The 14,626-nt window shown below is 52.7% G+C and overlaps 1 protein-coding gene across 2 annotated transcripts in view; it reads right to left on the bottom strand.

Moving 5' to 3' along the window:
* The window catches only part of KCNH2 (potassium voltage-gated channel subfamily H member 2), a 31,633-nt gene extending 30,212 nt beyond the window's left edge, over positions 1 to 1,421 (bottom strand). For both annotated transcript variants that reach the window (XM_079151881.1, XM_079151882.1), the window contains exon 1: positions 1,028 to 1,421. In XM_079151881.1, the coding sequence (XP_079008007.1) occupies positions 1,028 to 1,103 (76 nt within the window). In that variant the 5' untranslated portion in view covers positions 1,104 to 1,421. The remainder of the gene's footprint in view (positions 1 to 1,027) is intronic.
* Positions 1,422 to 14,626: the final 13,205 nt, after the last annotated feature.

Raw genomic sequence — 14,626 nt, 5'->3', positions numbered from 1 at the left:
CTTCCAATGCCTATGCAGCCTCCCCAGAACTTGTGGAAAGGAAAACCCAGAGTTGCTCCCCACTGCAGGCCCTCCACCAAAGTCACTGACTCCACCCACTCAGGATCATCCTGTTCCTCTGCTTGAGACAATGCTGCCCATCCAACTGACCCCCCTCCCCCACCACAGTTACAAGCACACGGTGTTCTATGCACACAGGGTCATGGGCAAGGAATGTCACCTTCTCCCCACTCCCAGGGGCCTCAGCAGTCACACCCACTGTGGCAGACTCGGGATAGGCATACAAATACCCAGAATTCTCACCTAACCTAGGACACTTTGGGCAGCCTCCCCTGTCAGGTCAGCATCAGGGGTGCTGCAGTCCCCATAAGGGGATTTGGGGACAGTGCCCACAGCAGGAAAATCCACAACATGGGGACACCATAGAGCCCGTTTGCCTCAAAGCCCAACTTGGGTCCTAGGACAGAACCCGCGCTCTTATAGCCTTGTCGAAGGCACCTACCCACTGCCCACACAGGGTCAAACTCATGGGTGACACGCAGGCTCAGGGTCATGTGTACATGCCACACATACACTCAAGAGCAGATTAGGCTCTGACCCTACATCCTTACTTTCCATCTCTCACGTACAACCCTTTCAAAATCGGCACACACGCTGTGTTCTTAGGGTTCCACAGTTTGGGTCATATACATTCTCAGGTCGTTGCACACACGGGCCCCATTCACTCCAGGCTCCCGAAGTTGGGGCCACCTGCACACTTCTACTCCACCTCCCTTCCATGCACACTCAGGGTGTCACATACACCCTAGGATCCCAAAAGTCTGAGCTAAGCTTTCTGTCCCAAGCTCCAAAAGCAGGCCCCTTTGGTCCCATGCCCACAGACCCTGGCTAGAGCCTCGGGGCCCACCAGCCCCCAATGACTCGCACTTGGTGCTGCACACGGCCCGGGCACGCCCCCCATCCACATTCTGAAGAGCTCGACCCGCCCCCAAAACCCCCTCCCCGCCCAGCCCCCTCCCCCACTCACTCTGGCCCTCAAACTTGCGGATGATGGTGTCCAGGAAGGTGTTCTGCGGCGCGACGTGGCCCCTCCGCACAGGCATCCTGAGCCCATGGGCGGGCCGGGCGGGCCCCCACCCACCCCGGCCCGGCCCGGCCCAGCACTAGGCTTCGGGTGGCCTGGCCGGGCCGTGGTCTCCGCACCCCGCGGCCAAGCTGAGCACGGGCGGGGCCGGGACTGGGCTGTGGACGCCGGGTCCCCGCTTGGCTCCCGGCTGCTGGCTCCGGACCACCGGCCGGGCCTGGAGCCGCTTAAGCTCCGACCGCCCGCACACCTGTCTGCCGGCCTTGGCCGAGCCACCGGCCCCGCTCCGCCGCGTCCCCGCGCTGCGCTCCGCCCGCCCGAGCGCCGGGCTCCCGGCTCCCTCCCGCCCGCCGCCGCCGCCGCCGCGCCGACAGCCGCTCCGGCGCCCGCGGCTCGGGCAGCGCCTGCGGCTCAGCCCGGCCGCGGAAGGGTTAATGCGGCGCGCGCCCCTCCGGCTCCGGCCCCCGCCTCCTGGCCCCCTCCCGCCCGCCGCGCGCCCGCAGCGCCGCCCTCTCCCCGCCACCCCGAGCGCCCGCCCTTCCCATTGGCTGAGCCGCGCGGACTGCTCCCCAGCCCCAGCCCCTCGCTCTGCCACTGAGCCCCCCGGACTTGCACGCCGCGGGGAGGGGGAAGGGACCTTCGGTAGGGGAACCGTGAGGACAGGTGCGACGGCCGGCTTGAAGGCGGCCTGGGAAATGGGGTGGGCGTTGAGCCCCCACCCCAGATTGGGGGTTGAGAAACCTAATTCGAAGGGAAAGGGCCAGTCCCTTATGCCCTACCTCCCCGCCACGCCAAGCACCGGCTTGGTACACACAGCATGCGCTCAGAGCCTGCGTGGGTGGCAGGGGTGAGGCCTAGGTTCTGGGAAGACTGTTGTCAGCGGAGAGCAGGGAAATAGGAAGAGCAAGACAATCGGGAACCCCCAGGCCAGCAAAGATTTGAGATGAGGGCCGGTGAGCCTTAGGAGGGGCACGCCCCCCAATGCTTGCGCGCTCTCGCGCGCACACGCGGCCCTCTCTGGTGTTATTCGAAGCCCTCCGTGGGGGGCATGCGTAGAAAGGGACATTATGACAAGAATTGCGGCCTCCTAGCTGCAGGATCAAAAAGAGGGCCCTGAGCGCGAGGTTCCGGCTAGGGGATCCCCTTGTGCCAGCAACCAGCCCTCCCCCTACCGCGTAAGGCCAACCTTGCGGGCCCAATCCGCCGGCTCCGGGCCTGTGGCGGCCGCTGCAGCCCAGCCCCTCGGAAAACCCTGGCCTAGCCCAAGGCCCCTCCCCCCCGGCCAGCTGGCTCGCTCCAGCTGCAGCTCCCTTATTTAGGCAAGGAGGCCTGAGGATGCTCAAGGGCAGAAGGGTGTCTGCCCGCTGCCTGCCCACCCCATGCCTGGGTCTGAATAAGGGTCTTCTGGGAGAGGTGTCGCTAGCCTGAGCAACCAGGCAGGGGCCCGGGCAGGCTAGGGTGGAGAGGCGAGTGTTGACAGCTGAGCAGGCGGGCAGGCAGGGATGAGAGCGCAGCTGAGCTGGCCATGGGTCCCCCCCACCCCACCCCCCGCCTGCAAACGGGATCAGAGGCCTGTCTAGATGGATGGGGCCATGTGGGGGCTCCTGAGGGCTTGCAGCTGCCTCTGTCCTTGGAGCAAGGGGCTGGGTCTTGTCACCAGGGAGAACCATCATGGGATGTGGGGGGAGGGGAGAAACAAAGGGCAGAGAAGGAAGCAGTCTGGAAGGAGGAGTGCCCAAAAAGAAAGATCTGGGCGAGACCTCCCTACCAATTTCCACCTTCCACCTAGGAGCAGAGAATGCAAACAGTGGGGCCAAATGGGGCCACTGGCCAGCAGATGACACCCTTTTTTATTTGATGGTGGGTGGGCAGTGACTCAGGGAGGCAGCCCGTGGGAGAGAAGGAGGTGGCTCCACCAGCTGATGCTAAAAAAGTCCAAAGGCTCCAGCCTGTACAGTCATCCCTTAGGCCCCTCTCCACCTCCAGCAGCTTCTTCACTCACACTCCAGGGCCTTGGGTGGCACAGGCTTCCTCCCTTTGTGACTTGGCATCAGGGGCATCCATACATCTGGGTTCATAACTGGCGCAGTCCCTGCCCAGCTTCACAGCCTCCCCCAGCTTTTGGATTGCCTGCCTTGTGTAGTAGAGGGGACTGAGCGGAAGTTGGAAAAGGCCAAGAATGGGAATGGAGGGGAGAATGAAAAGGGATATCTGTGGCCCCTTCTCTCCAGACCAAGCGGGTGAGAGAGCCAGGCCCTGCAGGGAAGGAGCTACTCGTCTGATGTGGCTAGCTGTCCCCCACAAGAGGAACCCATGTTGCTGGAACAGACCTCTGGTCTTATCCCAGAGAGAAGTCAGGAGTCAGAGGGAGCCTTAATCCCTTCAATAAGAGGGAGACCAAGCAGCAGAGAGCAGTCCTTCTCCTGTACAGAGAAGAGAGCTGTTCCCTCTGGCTAAGCGAAGGCCAGATGTCTCTTTGCCTCTTTTCTACCCCGCCCTTCTCCTCTCTCTCTCTCTCTCTCTCTCTCTCTCTCTCTCTCTCTCTCTCTCTCTCTCTCTCTCTCTCTCTCCCCCTCTCTCTCTCTATCTCTCTCTCTCTCTCTCACACACACACACACACACACAAAGTCAAAGCTGAATACAGATTTCTGACTTCCTTGGAGGCTCAGGGGAAAGTCTGATGACAATCCCCCAGAGCCACCCCCACAGTCAAGGACTGCAACAAGGAAGAGAGGCTGTAGACAGGACAGGCTCTCCCCAAGGCATCCTTCCTGGGGCTGCCCGTGCCAGGCGCTAACAACAGATGAGCTGATGGCAAAGCCTCCCCTGCCACCTACCAACTTCCCATCTCCACCACTCCCAGATCCAGGACAAAGAAAGAAGTACCCAAACCTAATACCACTAGCATCCAGAATCTGCCCCAACCCCACCTCAGGCCCTAAGAGCTATTTTCAGGGCCCATTCCTGGGAAGAACTCTCCCCTACCCTGCCTGTGACCAAGGAAAGGGAGAGGCTGTATTTACAGTGAGACACTTAGGCTCCTCCCAGCTCCCAGAAAGAGACAATTTAGGGAGAAAAGTCTGCAGAAAACAACCTGCCCACCCTACTCTCTTTTCCTGCTCAGTCTGAGGGAGTCAACCCAGGACTCCCTCTTTTTTCCTGAGAAGGAAAAAGAAATTGGATCCTGCCCCTGCTGGTTGAGCCCCCAAGCAGTGGGCCAGGGAAGACACAGCCAAAATCAGGCCCAAGAGAGCAAGTGACATCCACAGAGGACTAGGAAACAGTTCCAGTCAGATGGGTGCAGGAGACACAGCTTATAGATGATGGTTCCTTGGAAACCCCCAGGGGAGGAGAGCAGCAAAAGCAGACTCTTGGTGCTCAAGGGGAAGCTTAGATTGCAAGGTGGGGCTTTGTTTTCCTGTGCAACTGGGTTTTCGGAATAGAGAGGCTTACAGATATGAACTAAAGTTGGAGAAGAAGAAAACGAGCAGCATGTTTTCCACTCCAGAAGTAGCTTCTTAGGGCCTATTGGAAGCAAGAAGGGAGGAGAGGAGAGGGAGGGATGGAGGGAGGAACCCAGGGACCCACCTCAAACCCAAGGCCAGAAGCCAGTGCTCACTTCATGCACTGCCATCTGCAGCTCCACAGGCAGCAATCCTGCTAACCCCTGGCCCATTCCAGGGTCTTCCATCATTAACCTGATACCTCGACTGGTGGGAAATTTTCCTGGCTTGGTGGCATTGGAAGAAGTCAGTAAGGTGCTGAAGACGGGGATACAGGAGAACTGACTTGTGATTTCAGTTCTGTTACTAGTGGTGTCAACAAATGTTTCCTGGGGGCCTTCTGTGTGCTGGGCCCTGTGCCAGATGCTGTAGGGTGACAGGAGGGATAAGCCAGGCGCCCTCCTCCGGGGATTCACAGTCTAGTGAGGTTTGAGAGAGGCGGTGGGCAGACAGCAACTGTGTCGTCTGCAGTAAGTGCTGTGGGATTACAGGGATCGCCAGAAGGTGCCAGTTCGTTTCAACTGCAGGAGTCTGGTCGAGCCTGGTGAGGGGAGGAGGTTTCAGAGCGGGCCCCTGAAGATCAGGTTGGAGCGGGGCAGACGTACTGCAGGGAGAAGGGACGACATGAGTAAAGGTAGAGAGACTAGAGAATGGAGATCATCAGGTCTAGGGACAAAACAGGTGTGGTGACATGGAGCAGTAGGCTAGCATTTGCAGAGGACTTCAGAGTATGAATTTCAGAGTATGAATTATAGTCTGTATGCAAAGGAGTGAGACTGAAAGAACAGTTGTGGCAGGTAAAATGCATTATCCACAAATGTAGAAATCACATCTGCTTTTGTCCGGATTGCCATATAGTGTGTCTGATAAGGGATTGTATGATAGATTGGAGAAACTGAGGTAGATATGAGATGATTCCATTAAATTCTGCTATCTAACAGCCATCCCAAAACTTAATGGCTTAAATCAATAATAGCATTTATTTGCTCATGGACCTGCAATTTGGACACATTCAGGCCGGCCCACTTGTCTCTACTTCACTCCAAACTATGGGCCCAAAGGTTCATTTCCCCATGTTTCACAGTTGATGCTAGCTATCACTGGGGCCACATACACTAAGTCCTTCTGCACGGCTTCCTGGAGTCCTCATAGCACGGCAGGAGGGTTCCAACGGCAAGTGTCCCAAGAGAAAACCAGGAGCAGCTGTACCACCTTTAAATACTTAGCCTTGAAAGTCACATAGAATAACTTCTGCCATAATCATGGTCCCTCGAATTCAAGAAGAAACAGTCTCCAGCTGTCCCTGGAGGAATGTTGCTGCTTATTGGAAGACAAGTATGTGAGATGGAATACTGTATTTCACTGCACCATCGCTGTCACTGTATTAATGTATGTTTACAAGTATTCCGTGCATCCTAATTTTGCACCAGACAGTTTAGTACTAAATGATTTTCAAGTAATATCAGCATGTTTTTTTAAAAAAAGAGCTTCACATAATCCCACTTTTTTGCAAAAAAAAAAAAAAAAAAAATTGCCAGAAAATCTGCAGTGAGTATGCAGTGAAATATGGATACTTTGACATAATCACCTTGAAAAAATCTAATCTGCCATGTGAAGCTATACAATAATCCAGGGGAGAAATGTCAAAGACTTGAACCAGGTCAGAAGTGATGGAGAGGGCCCATCTATCGTGTAACTTTAAGAGTATCACTAAATCTCAATTTCCTAACATGTAAAATGAGGAGACCAAACGAACTGGTCTCTGAGATCCTTTCTAGGTCTCACAGTAAGTGATTCCTTGATTCTACACAACTGTACTCCCACCCACAATCAATCCTTTTGTTTTCTCTCAGTACCCAGTCTCCTCACCTCCTGCCTCCAATCTCTCATCCTGGATACCCTGGGGGCCAATGGTCGATCCACAAATGGCATCATGGTCTGTTCTACATATTTATTTCAGACTAAAAATAAGTGGAGCAGGAGACCCTTAAGGACAGACTTCAGGTTCGAACATGACAGGTGAGATGCCCTTGAGACTGATGAGTACCCCACACACCTGCTGTGGCCTACCAGCAACAAGCAAACATCAGGACGCCCTCCGCCCACAAGGAGTTCATGCTCCAACGGGCATGGCATCATGGAAGCAATCCGTTGCGACTGAGGATGTGTGAAGGGGAATTCAAAGGAGGGGGGACTGAGGGGACAGCCAGAGGGTTTTCTAAGGGTGCTGCACTCTCCTAAAGGATAAGGGTCTTCCCAGACACAGAGGAAGGGGATGAATACCTTCATAAAGTCAGATCACGATAGGACTCAGTTGTGGGTCCTCAGTTGTGGGAAATAGAAGGTGCCAGTTTAAGTTTCCCAGAGAACATAATGACCATCTGTCTTTTGGTTTAAGGATCGGGCACCTCAGACACAAGAAGGGACTCCAAGAGAGAGGTCCCAGAACTCAATGAGTGGTAGAAGCTCCAGAAAGAGCTGTGGGAGAAGGAGACTGTGATTATAAGGAGGATGGGGCATTTGTCTGGAGGCTGCATTTGCATGTATTCTTTTGAAAATATACCTACTAAACACCTAAGATGCATGCTAGTAAATAGATTGAGTTGTTGTTTTAAATATGGCCTCAGAATTTGCAGAACCTGTGCTCTTTGACGTAGATTGGGGATTTATTTTAGGGTGAGTTTGAAGGACTGAAAAATCCTAAGGAGCAAGCCATGCTTTGGGCTACCCTGCTAGGGAAGCCAGCCTAAGAGGAGAGCCCAAGCTCTCTTGGCAGCTCAATGCCTCCAGCCAGGCTGGAACTCTGTCGCTGTCCAAGGTGCTGAAAGCCATTCATGCCAGCGGAGGTGACCAAGACAGGGGCCCGCTTCAGGATACAGTGAACAAGACAGCCACCCCAAACCAGAAAATGTTTCTGGAACTAGACGGTAGCTCCAGGAGGCAGCATATGATGAAGCAAAAGCTGGTTTGTCACTCAGTGCTGAGAAACCTGGGTCTCAGTTATATGCATTTAAATGTGTCCCCCTCCCTCACCATGCCCAGCTGCCATCAAGAAGCAATATGAGGGGCTGGGGTTGTGGCTCAGTGGTAGAGCACTTGCTAGCATGTGTGAGGCACTTGCTAGCATGTATGAGGGTTCGATTCTCAGCACCAAATATAAATAAATGAAATAAAGATATATAAAGAAACAAGAGAGGACTCTTCCCAAAGGTTATGCTACAAATTAGAAATAGAGCTGGACAAGAAGCCAGGTCTCCTGAATCTCAGACAAGTGCTAGGTTGGAGATTATATGCCATTTATTGCAAGAGCTAAAAACAAAATGAGAGAGAGACCCAGAGCACTCTAGACAGAGGTGGCCCATGTCAGCCCTGCAAAACTAAGCTCTTGTTCATTCTGCTAAATCAGGCAGAATTGAGAACCTCACCAGCCTGGTGGGGGTAGAAGGTGAGAGGTAGAAGGTTAGCATGGAAATGCTAACTTAACGCTAGCTCCATGTCCCAAAGGGAGCCAAAGGGAGTTACCCACCCCCATGGATCACAAAACAACCAATGTCAAAGGCCAGAGAAGAGACTCCAGGTCCTTCCAGATCCCTCTGCCACCTCCCCCATTTATTCACAAATAATTATCCATCACTTTCTCCATATTCCCACTCTGTGCAGAACCCTAGGGAATTGTAAGGTCTACAACCCCGTCGCCTCCTTACAGGCTTTTAAATTAGTTGGAAAGACAGGATGTCCACACATGCACAGACAATACAGGAGCCAAATACAGATCACAGGTGTACAGTGGCACACACCTGTAGTCCTGGTGAATTGGGAGACTGAAGCAGGAAGAATGCCAGTTCTAGACTAGCCTGGGCAATGCAGCAAGACCCTTTCTAAAAATAAAAAATTGTTTTGCTGGGTGTGGTGATGCATGCCTATAATCCCAAGGGCTGAAGAAGACTGAGGCAGGAGGATTTCGAGTTAAAAGCCAGCCTCAGGCAAATTAGTAAGACCCTAAGCACTCAGCAAGACCCTGTATCTAAATAAATTTTTTTAAAAGATGGCTGGAGATGTGGCTCAGTGGTAAAGTGACCCTGGGTTTGATCCCAACTACCACAAATAAATAAATAAAGATAACTATTTCTTTAAATTTTTAAAAGACTGGGAATGGAACTCAGGGGTAAAATGTCCGTGGGTTCCATCCCCAGTAACTAACACACACACACACACACACACACACACACACAAAGCTGACAAGAGAAGTCATGACTGCCTGCATCCCAAGCCCAAGAGGTGGTGCTGACCATGGATGCTCTAACTTCCAAGTAGGGGGGTCATTTCAAGTACATGGGGGGAAGGAAGTTTTACAAGGGAAGAGCATTTAGGGGGCATTTGACTGAGCTGAAACCTGTGGTCAGGACTTCACCTCTGTCCCTCAAAGACTACCTGTCCAGCAGAGGGCCTTCTCATGGAGGGAGAGCTGGAGAGCATAGGAAGATGATAGCAGAGGCCAGTCACAGTGGGGAGCTCAGAATGTCCGAAGAGAGGATTAGGTCTCCCTCCTCTGAAAAAGAAGGGACCCAGAGCACTCTCCCTTCTGAATCTATGAGGCAGAACACCCCCCCCCCCCGTTTACATACAGGCCCCTCCAGGAACTGGGGTCAGCAATCCCCAGAGCAGCCTGGTCAGGAGTTCAGGAAAGGTGACCACAGAATGGGAGTGCCTCTGCTCCTCAACAGTAAACATGTCAGGGACATCTTGTTTGCTAGACTGACTGGTGACTGGGAGTCATGGGCTTATGCTCCACTTGGAGGGCAGGTAAAATACAAATCTCACAGTTTTGCTTCTTGGCCACCATGATGTCAACAATTCTGCTCCACCACCTGCTCCCACCACGGTGTGCTACCCCGCTACAGGCCCGAAGCAATGGGGCCAACTGACCATGGACTGCAATCTCCAAGAACATGAGCCAAAATTAATTCTTCCTCTTAAAAAAAAGACAATCCCACATTGACTAAAGGTTCATCAGGGCTTAAGGTCAGGATTTCTATATATTCAAATCAGTAGGGAGATCTAATGGCTGCTCCTCCAACCATGGTTTGAAGATAGAGAGGGCCCAGACTGGACTCAGGGCACCTAAGAGGCAGAGGGAGGGGACTCTACCCTGCAGATCACCAGGGTAGTTGCTACAGAATTTCCATGCTGGGCACACTTGATCCTCAAAACCCTGGTTCCCGAGAGACCCAGCATTACAGCAACCACACCAGGAAACTGGGCCAGACTGAGGGATTGGAGGATAGGAGCAGGAAAGAGGAGGAGGGAGGGAGGGCCTGACAGCCGTCTGTCTCAAGTCCAAGGTAATCCTCTAGTCTTGCATTGGCAGATAGCATGGCTTTCTGTGTGGGGTCCCCACAGCCCAGACAGGGGCTCCAGTGGCTATCACTCAGAAGACTTTAGCCTGGCCCTAAAAACTCCTCATTCTCACTCTGCATCCCAAGGGTGAAGAGCAATTTCAATTCCTTATGGATGTTAAAACACTCATATCCATACCAGTGTTCTTAGCCCAAATTAGCTTTGGAATGGCAGGGACCAGATGAGGTGGATCAGTGACACACACGCACACATGTGTTTACACACATACAAACACATTACACACCCATGTACACGTGCATATGTGCACACTCACATGCACTTACACATATATACTACTACAGATGGATTTTGAGCCTGTCCAAAATTCATACATCGAAATGTTAACCCCAATGTATTAAGAGGTGGAGTCTTTAGGAGGTGATTGGGTCATGAGGATGGAAACCTTATGAATGGGATTAATGCCTTTATGAAATGAACCCTAGGAACCCCAAAAGCTGCCAGGACAAGGTCTGAGGGTTCCCAAAGACCTCTGGGCTACAAGGCTTTCCTATTGGTCTGAGGAGGAATAAATGGCCCCAGAGGAGGGTGATCAGATCCAGGTGCTCACCAGGTTCTGCCCCAGGGAGTCCACCTGAAAGACAGGGATGGCCACTCTGAGTGCCCCATCCCTGGCTCTCCCAGCTCTGGGAACTGCCTCCTCTCAGAGCCACAGCTACCAGAGCCCTCACTCCTGGTTGTGCTGGACATGGCTCTCTGCACCTTCAGCTCATCAGGCCCTATATTGTCTGCGCAGGAAGGAGGGAAGGGCAGAGGGACTTGTCCCAGGGAGAGGCACCCCTGCTCATCGGGGGGCTGCCCATAGAGTCACTATTCAGGTTTTTGCAGATGAGCCTCTCCAGGATCTCAGAGGGCTGGACCCACCACAGAATCTGGGCTCAGAAGTGCACACTGGCTTCCTGGCTCCTTGCCTGGGTCTCACCAGCTGTCTTCCGGGTCTGATCCCAGGACTGTACACAGATCTCTCCTCTTCAGCTCTCTGCTGCCCCCATGTGGCTATCTCAAGAAGGGTGAAAGCTGCTAGAGGGCGCCCAAGGCCAACAGAGCAGCCCCTTTCAGACCAGGACAGCCTTCCTTGACGCAGCCCTCAGCACCCCAGGCCCCCGTCCCAACGCCCAGTTCAGTCTTCCAACCTGGAAGCTGATCAAACCTCTCCCAACACGCAGCCTGAGTGAGTTACATCCTGAGGAGGATGGAGGCCTCCCTTCCCGCTTTTCCCGCCTCCCTTCCCTCCTTCCCCCTCTGCTCCCCACCCAGTCCTTGCCAGCAGGCAGGAAGGAAGCTGCTCATAAGTGGGGAGGGTGGGGCACTTCCAGCTCACACTGAACAACCTGGGTTGGGCTATGAAGAGTCAGGATCTTCCGCTCTTGCCACCCGCCACCCTCCACAGCCCCCAGAGCCCCTGCACCCGCACGCCGGGGACCCAGGGCCTTCCCTTCCAGCACAGACACCCTAAGGTCAGGGAATTCTCCCCCTCCCAGCTCTGCACAATGCTCTGGTCTGAGGGGGGAAGCAGAAGCCAGACTCGCCGCCTCTGAGAGTTCAGGAGGGAACAAGGGGTACCCGAGGCCTGGCTCTTCCCAGGTTGATGGTCACCCTATTCCATCACCCTGCCAACCAGGGTCAATGAAGGTTGCGTCTGGGCCAGCCTACCTAGTGACAGAAACACATCCACCCTCAGGGATGGAGGGGCTGGTCTCCCAACCAGAGCACCTCCAAAGCCCCATCCAACTTGACACCCCATGACCTAAGTTTTAAACTATCTCCTTTTCAATAGAGGAGAAAAACCCTGACACTTTTTTTTTAATATATATATTAAAATATATATTAATATATATTTTTAGTTGTTGATGTACCTTTATTTTATTCATTTATTTATATGTGGTGCTGAGAATAGAACACAGTGCCTCACACATGCTAGGCAAGTGCTCTACCACTGACCACAACCCCAGCTCGCAACCCTGACACTTTAAATTTTTTGTTTTGTCAGAAATTACTCTTTGGGGCTGGGTTGTGAGTCAGTGGGAGAGCATTTGCCTAACATGTGTGAGACACTGGGTTCAATCCTTAATTAATAAAAATATTAATTAACTAATTAATTAAAGGTATTGTGTCCATCTACAACTAAAAATATATATTTGTTAAAAAAAGAAGTTACTTTTTAAAATGCATTTACTAAATAAGCATAAACTAAAATGCAGCTGCCAATGGGAGCAGTCAGACACTAAGACACAGCTTTAGTTCCTTAGCAGCAGGGAGGCAGCAAAAAGCAGAACCCTGGGAGGAAGGGGAGAGGTCCACCCAGAGGTAGAGTCAACCATCAGGATAGTCACATTGTTTGTGCTACTTTTAACTGATGTGTAGAAATTGTACATATTTATGGGATACACAGGCAGTGTTTCAAACATATATATTGTATAATGTTCAAATCAGGGTAAACATATCTATCTCCTCATTTATTATTTCTTTGTAGTGAAAGCATTCAAAATTCCTTCTGGCTTTTTTGGCATATGCATACATTGACCTTATCTATAGTCACCCTGCTGTGCACAGACCACCAGAACTTATTTCTTTTATCTAACTATAACTTGGTATGTTGAGTCACTTCTTTCCCTCCCTCCCTTCCCCACTGAACTGTCTGAACAGAGCATGTCATAGAGTTTAGGAAAGTCTGGGTAAAGCTGGCCTCTCCCTAGGAAAGAGAAGATTTCCCTTTTGGGAAAGCTCGCACCTCTGACATTTCCTGTCCCTTTGACTTTTTCTCCTCCTTTTTTTGAACCCTGCCATGGTGTGCTTTGCCCCAACTCAAACCCAATCCATTTCTGCTTGGCCCACAGCCTCATGCTGTCTGCATGAACGAGGCCCATCTCCTTTTGTGTCTGGGAAGTTCTCCTTCTTGGACCTGTCCCTCCACCCTCACCTTTCTTTCTGTGCCCATACCCATCTGTCTCAACCAGACCCCTCCTCAGCGGCCCCTCCTCAGTGATTCTGGAACACAGCCTTGGGTACCTGGGATGGCTGCAGTCATTTGCAGTGAAAGGAGCCAACATTCATGAAGCTCCCAGTCAGTGCAGGGTGCTCGGACCTGGCAGAAGATCCCCGGCAAGTAGAAACGGCCTAAGTCTTCCAGAGTACACGGTGCACTCTGGTGAGAACTAACATGCACAGAACAAGCTGCCTGAAAACCAAGGCCCAGGGGACTCAGAGAAAGAGACGTTTCCAGGACCCAGGGACAGGGTGACAAAGAGCCACCCAGGAAGTAGGGAGGAGAGGGTGCTGACGAAGACCTCACCTTGGAGTCACCCATGGCTATGTGGTAGTCAGGTCCTCTGGGAAGCAGACCCCCCAAAAGAGTTGGAAGCATAAGAGAATTACTTGGGGGGTAGTATACCAGAGAAAGATAACAGGGGAGGAGAGAGGAGTGGACAGGGGATCTAGAACATGACACAGGTTTTTGGTTTTATTATTTTTTATTTTTTTATTTTTTATTAGTCATTGATGAACCTTTATTTGTATGCGGTGCTGAGAATCAAACCCAGTACAGAAACATGCTAGGCAAGTGCTCCACCACTGAGCCACAATCCCAGCCCATGACACAGGTATGACTCCTGTAGGAGAAAGGGAAGAAGAGGCGGGAAGGGATTCTGGCACAGGGAGCTCTCAGGGTTTCAGTCAGGCCAGGTGGGGGTTTAGTCTAGAGGGATCCCAGCCAGACAGGAACAAGAGCCCTTTCACCTTCCCAGGCTCCGGAACTGTCTGAAGTTCACATGGTCTTGGACTGCATGCAGGGCAGATCCCTCAGGTGTCACAGCAGGAAGCCATAGCCACCAGCACTTCTGCAGCAGGTGCCTGCACTCTGGGAGGAGGACGTGGGCAGAACACTCCAGAACTGCCTGAACTGGGCCAGGAGGGAGGAGAGAAAGATCTCCCCTAGTCTGGGGGCGGGAGAGAAAGGAGTAAAAGGCATAACGTGGCAAGGACCCAGCGGCAGGAAAGCACAGGACTATTTGGGGATCTATAAGAAAGTCCGTTTGTCTGGAGCAGGGGCTATGAGCAGTACCTGGGGAAACAGGCCAGGCCCGGACAGTGTGTTGGAGTGGTCTTGGCCATGTCCTCCACCAAAGGTTTTGGGTAGAGCCAAAGTATGAGGTAAGTCCTGCTGCTGAGAGGAATGTGGCAGCAGAGTAGAGCCCAGATGAGATGGGAATACCACAGTGCCAGGAGACCCCCAGGGAGGGACAACAGTCAGCCGTATAAAAGCAGGAAGTCACAAGAGTGTCAGCATCTGATGTGGCTGTCACCTTCACCCTGAGGAGGCCAGTCATGAGGAATCCTTGGTTTTGCACATTTTAGGTGGTGGCTGAAATGGGAGCCAGACTGGGTCCATCTGTCTCAGCATGACTGAAAATGTCTGAGAGGAAGGGGCTAGGTCGCATCTGCCACTCCCTGGGAGAGTGAAGTAGTGGGGACAGTGGGGACTTCAGGCTTGGGGGTGCTGGGGACAGGTTAGGCCTAGCACCTGTCTCTTGCCTCCCCTCCCCTGGGGAGGGCAGCAGGGCACTCACATTCAGGGGCAAGCTCCTCTGTGTTTATGAGGTCCCCTCCCCTCCACCCCCCAAACGGA

The sequence above is a fragment of the Sciurus vulgaris genome (genome assembly GCF_902686455.1).
Source record: "Sciurus vulgaris genome assembly, chromosome: 8".
NCBI classification, from domain to species: domain Eukaryota; kingdom Metazoa; phylum Chordata; class Mammalia; order Rodentia; family Sciuridae; genus Sciurus; species Sciurus vulgaris.
The sequence above is the reverse complement of the archived record's forward strand: the minus strand, read 5'-3'. Positions and strand labels throughout refer to the sequence as shown.